Source organism: Lathyrus oleraceus, chromosome 7 (genome assembly GCF_024323335.1).
Source record: "Lathyrus oleraceus cultivar Zhongwan6 chromosome 7, CAAS_Psat_ZW6_1.0, whole genome shotgun sequence".
Lineage (NCBI taxonomy): Eukaryota > Viridiplantae > Streptophyta > Magnoliopsida > Fabales > Fabaceae > Lathyrus > Lathyrus oleraceus.
The window spans coordinates 197,810,076-197,815,015 of NC_066585.1; the positions used below are offsets into that span (position 1 = coordinate 197,810,076).

Consider the following 4,940-nt stretch of genomic DNA (forward strand, 5'->3'; position numbering starts at 1 on the left):
TAAAAAAAAGTAGACTACCCTAATTAAACTAATTAAACTAATCAAAAATAAAAAACCTAATTAATCAGATTAACTCCTAATTATGATCCTAAAAAATCTAATATTCTAAACTAATATTATTCTACTCTAAACCTAAATCTAATTTTCAATTTCTAATTATATCCTAAAACTCATCCAATTAACCTTAATCCCTAATTAATATTCTAAACTAATTACCTAATATTCCTAATTAACCTATTATATACTTAAGAAAAAAAATCTAACTTTCAAAACCAAAAGCTAATTGCAGGGAGTAGTCTGTTTGGGCTTTAGTTCAATCCAAACCCAAACCCCATGAGCCAGTATTCAACACGATGCCAAAAAGCGCTTATGCGAATAAGCTACGAAAACAACTCAAAGTGAGAAGCGCTTACGCAAATAAGCTACGAAAACAAATCATGGGTTCGCGTTCACAATAGCAACATCACGCTTTATATCAGAGCATCGCGCTCATCACCAGCTCAGTATCGCTCTCAACCACAACAAATTATACTGAAACAAAAATGGGGAGCTCACCTTGCTTAGGTAACGATCGCCCTCCTTACTTCACCTCCTTCAATCGGTTTGTTTTTTGATTTTAAGATTCGAGTTTTCTGCTTTTCCGCCTCCAAGCTTTAGGGTTTTTTCCAATTCCTTTCCGCCTCCACTTCATTTTCGAATCCACTCTTACTGATTTCTTCTGCCTATTTATCTTCTGCAGATAGGGTTTTGATTTGGTACCTGGGGATCAAAAGAGGTTTCTGCCAAAACACTTTTTTTGTGTTCAGTATTGGATTGGTCCTGTTTGATGCTGCAATTTGAAAAGGTATTCTGAACTTAGCTTTTTCTAATCGCTTTTGTCTTAATCCCAAATTGGGAAATTTTGTAATTTCTTCAGTTTTGACTAATGGCCATGTTTTTACTGCAGTGAAATGATGAAGATTCCAAAAGCAATTTTCAGTTTTTGATTACAGCTCAGGTTTTACTCGGTTTTGGACCTTCACAAGAAAACAGGACCAGGAGTGCAATTATCGTTGCTTGGCCATCTCTATCCTCATCTCTTTTGAAAGCTTTGGCATTAGGACAATAGGCATGGTTCATACAGCTTTGCAAAGGAAAAAAAAATGCAGTTCCTTCGCAACAGGTAGAATAGTCTTCACCTAAGATGCTTCCCACCTTTCCAATCATACCTGGTTGATCTACCTGTCTGCAAAGTATGATGCTACCTTCCAAACTTACATCAACTTCAAAAGATCCAACCTTCGTAAGATGAGGGACACCATCTTTCACGCGACCCTCAACTGTAACCTCCCCTGAATCTGATATGGCACCGGCAAACCGAGTTTCCACATTAGCAATCTGGATCTGGATGAATTCAAGTGGATTCTCAGGTGAACCATCAAGAATAACTCTCTCCTCGGTTAATCTTAGCCCTCTTTGTTTAGCAGTGAAGTCGGCATTAACTAAGTTCACAAAAACACTGGATATGGGCTCTATCAGACCCTTTGTTATCATAGCACGAAGAAGACGGGTGTCAAGATCATCCGGGGCCCTAGCGGAAGCATAAGTCACTTTCACTGATTTTACACCACTTCCTCCTGCTACCAGTTGGACAGCCAGCCTACCCAGTTTCTCGGCAAGAACAACAAATGGTTTTAGCTCAGTTAACACCTCTGAGGGAACCATTGGTGCATTGACTGCAGTAGCAGCAAGCTCCCCTTTCAACGCCCCAACAACAGCTTCTGCTATTTTAATAGCCACGCCTTCCTGAGCTTCCATTGTACTGGCACCTAGATGAGGTGTTGCAGTAACTAGCTCATGTAAAACCAATTTGCTGTCTTTGGCGGGTGGTTCCACCGTGAAAACATCAAGAGCCGCCTGAGCTACAATTCCAGAATCCAATGCTCTAACAAGCGCATCCTCATCAATGACTCCACCACGAGCAACATTGACAATTCTAACTCCTTTCTTCATCTTGGCAAAGGTTTCGTCATTGAGCATCTAACAAGGAGATAAGTGTTTGGAAACAATTTCTTGGCTTGTTCAAGAGAACGTGCATGACCGAAGTGAAAGAGATCGTAAATTCCATCGGCATAAACTCGAGCAGGTTTATCGTTTTGGCGAACTTCACACTCCTGGTGATCGTTCATGATCACTCTGCTTGTGTCTGTGCTGTTGCAATGTGCAGAGAGTCAAAACGGCATTCAAAACCCAGTCACACGATTTTCTTTCCTGTTTTTGTTTTTCTTTTATTGAAAATATCAATGCCGTCAAGTTGTAACCAGAAGGTTCTAAATTGACTGTTATGGTTTGGTGTGCTCTTTGCAGGTTATGGTTATGTTTGCTGTAATGACAATGCCGACATTCACTTACGGTAATTTGAGTGATTCCATTTGGCTTAATTAACTTGAAATCCAGGAGAAGGAGTGAAGCTATAGGTACAAGGATCGCAGGAAAATTTATTACTCATGTCCTTTAATGCTACAGCTGAAGCATCAGCCTGATATCCATTAGAAACTTCAGAAGTAAGAAAACTTTCTCTATTTTCGTTGTGGTCTACTTCAGACTCCTTGCCTACACCATTATGTTGCTCACTCAATTCTCCAATTACAGGTACATGTTTGTCCTCAATTTCACCATCTTCTAATATATCAGTTTGCAACAATTCATCATTGATTAAACTTTCAAGTACTTTAATCTTCCTGTGTGAATTTGCAGGGTATCGGCAATCAGCAGTGTTGATGCTGTAGCGGTTGTTGTCGCGGATTCATGTAAGACTCCATTGGATTCAAAAAACCTTGAAAATTCGTAGCTTCCTTGAGGCTGCAGCATGTCTAAGTTGAAAGGAGGGGATTGGACTGAACTTACGCAGGAAGATTCAAACAGAAGAGAAGTTCACTGAACCGCTGTTGACAGGATTCGACAATTGCAGGGTAACTTCAATTTCTGTTTTTTTTCTCTAAAACATGCTCCAAAATTTTCTCTAATTTTCTCTTGCGAGTTTGACGGTTCTTTGGCCAGGCAAAGGGAATGGCATAACAGGTCGGGCATTTGTTGGTGCAGTAGGCTGGACAGGTGGGGAAGATTTCACCTGTAAATCCCTGTGAGTTGGCCGTGAAGTCACAGGCAATGGAAGTATCGGTGGCTGGGATTCAACAGCGACAGACACAGGTGGCTCTGGAGGTAAAGTTGATGATACCGGAACTACTTCAACATCCTTAGGTGCTGTTTGTGAAGGCTTGAGATAAGTGGTTCTTCAGGAAGTTGGATTGTTCACAGCATGATTTTCTAATTGCATTTACAACCTCTGGTTTTTTCACTTGACTGCCATATTCATCTTCTGTTTTTCCTTTCCGATATGCACCGAATATTTGATGATGATGACGCATTGGTGTTTGCCTGGTTTCGACCGGAATTGACTGCTAATCTTGGATTAATGGACTGTTGTGATGCTGAAATTTTGCAGGAACAAAGGCTGCATCAATAAAACAGTGGCTTTCCACTTGGCTATCTTCGTCCTCCAGGGGAATGTACGGAACCCAGTCCATTTTCATTTGTTTCATGGGAATTATCTCTTCAGCCTCTCTTTGAATGAAGCTAATCCCAATTTTATCAGATGGTGGAAAAGGTGAGACAACAGCTACAACAACCGGAATGCAGATAACTTTGTTTTCTTGTTTGTGCATAACCAATTGAGGCTCAGTGCAACCAAAGAGGTAAACCTTCTTCCCAGACAACAAGCCACCCTCTTCAAATGCATATTCTAAATTAGAGAAATTCCATTTAATATCATACAAGGAATCCAATTGATCCCACTCAGTTCCAACTGGGAATGTTTCAACCTACAAGTCCTCCAAGTTGCGTTTCAGAATATTCCGGTTCAGATTGGGGTTTTGAGGTTTTGACACGTTTTGCTTTGAAATTGAACAGAGAAGAAGACGAAGTGGGATTGCGAAGAGTATTGTTGAAGCGTGAGAAAAGGAATTGGTAGCGAATTGGCGAGGCTTGATTGCTGGAACTTTGAACACGATTCCAAAGCGCTTCAATTCCTCCAGTGCAGCCAGATTTGGTGCTCTTTACAGGTGATTTTGGTGAAGAAAATCTTGAAGTCGTTTGAAGTGTTGCAAATGTTGAATTTGCTAAAGCAGTTATATTAGAAAACCATGACTCCTGGTTTACTAAGAAGTTTTCTCTAATAAAAGTAAGTGTTGTTGGTGGACGACCATTTTCTTGTGGGGGTACCTCGAAAAAAGCTGCTGTATTGGAATTTTGTTCTACAATGAAAAATGTAGAATGGTGTATTGTATAGGGTATAGGGTTTTAGGAAGAGGATTTTGTTGTTGGTGAGTTTTGATTTTAAAATGGATTTGGATTTTGGATTTAAAAATGGAGTTGGATTATTGGATATTTGATTATAAAAATGGATGTGGATTTTTAGGAATAATCCAATATTAGTTTGAATATCAATTTAATTAATAATAACAAACCAGCAAAAACCAAATTAAAAACAAATTAATCTATAATTCATTTAAAATTACTTGGATATCAACTCTAACATTCATTTGGAAATTAAAATCGATTAGAGTTTGAATCATTAGTAAAATAAACAATTAGGATTAAATTGACAATTGGAATTAAACTTAATTCGAAATTAAAATCAAATTGAAAAATAAAAAATAATAATAATAATAAAAAAAAATAAGATATTAACATCCATTTTATAATCAAAAGCACCATGATCAAAAAGGCATAGACAATGACCAATGTGTAACAAAAATATGGATTTGGGAATGAATGTATGCAAATGAACCTTAGGCCAAGTGCCAAACAAAAATGAAAAAATGGAAAAAATTCAGGACCAAAATCGGGGTATGACACCCATCATCTGATTGGGGTGCCTTAACTCCCACCAAGGATGAAAT

The 4,940-nt window shown here is 38.5% G+C and overlaps 1 protein-coding gene and 1 long non-coding RNA gene across 6 annotated transcripts; one reads left to right on the plus strand and one right to left on the minus strand.

Annotated features, from left to right (window-relative positions):
* Positions 1–949: 949 nt before the first annotated feature.
* Positions 950–2,251, minus strand: LOC127105646 (D-3-phosphoglycerate dehydrogenase 1, chloroplastic). The gene has a single exon (XM_051042841.1). The coding sequence runs from the start codon at positions 2,017–2,019 to the stop codon at positions 994–996; it is 1,026 nt and encodes a 341-aa protein (XP_050898798.1). The 5' UTR covers positions 2,020–2,251; the 3' UTR covers positions 950–993.
* A 66-nt stretch (positions 2,252–2,317) lies between these two features.
* Positions 2,318–4,327, plus strand: LOC127105647 (uncharacterized). 5 transcript variants are annotated; one of them, XR_007795089.1, is made up of 6 exons: positions 2,318–2,631; positions 2,737–2,951; positions 3,040–3,201; positions 3,485–3,548; positions 3,635–3,734; positions 3,949–4,327. It is a non-coding gene; the product is annotated as an uncharacterized LOC127105647 (long non-coding RNA). The 5 variants fall into 5 exon arrangements; XR_007795088.1 differs by having other exon boundaries at positions 3,040–3,548; XR_007795087.1 differs by having other exon boundaries at positions 3,485–3,734.
* Positions 4,328–4,940: the final 613 nt, after the last annotated feature.

What these genes read in the sequence shown, in the direction of transcription:
- LOC127105646 (XM_051042841.1), bottom strand. Translation starts at nt 2,019, where the DNA reads ATGCTCAATGACGAAACCTTTGCCAAGATGAAGAAAGGAGTTAGAATT.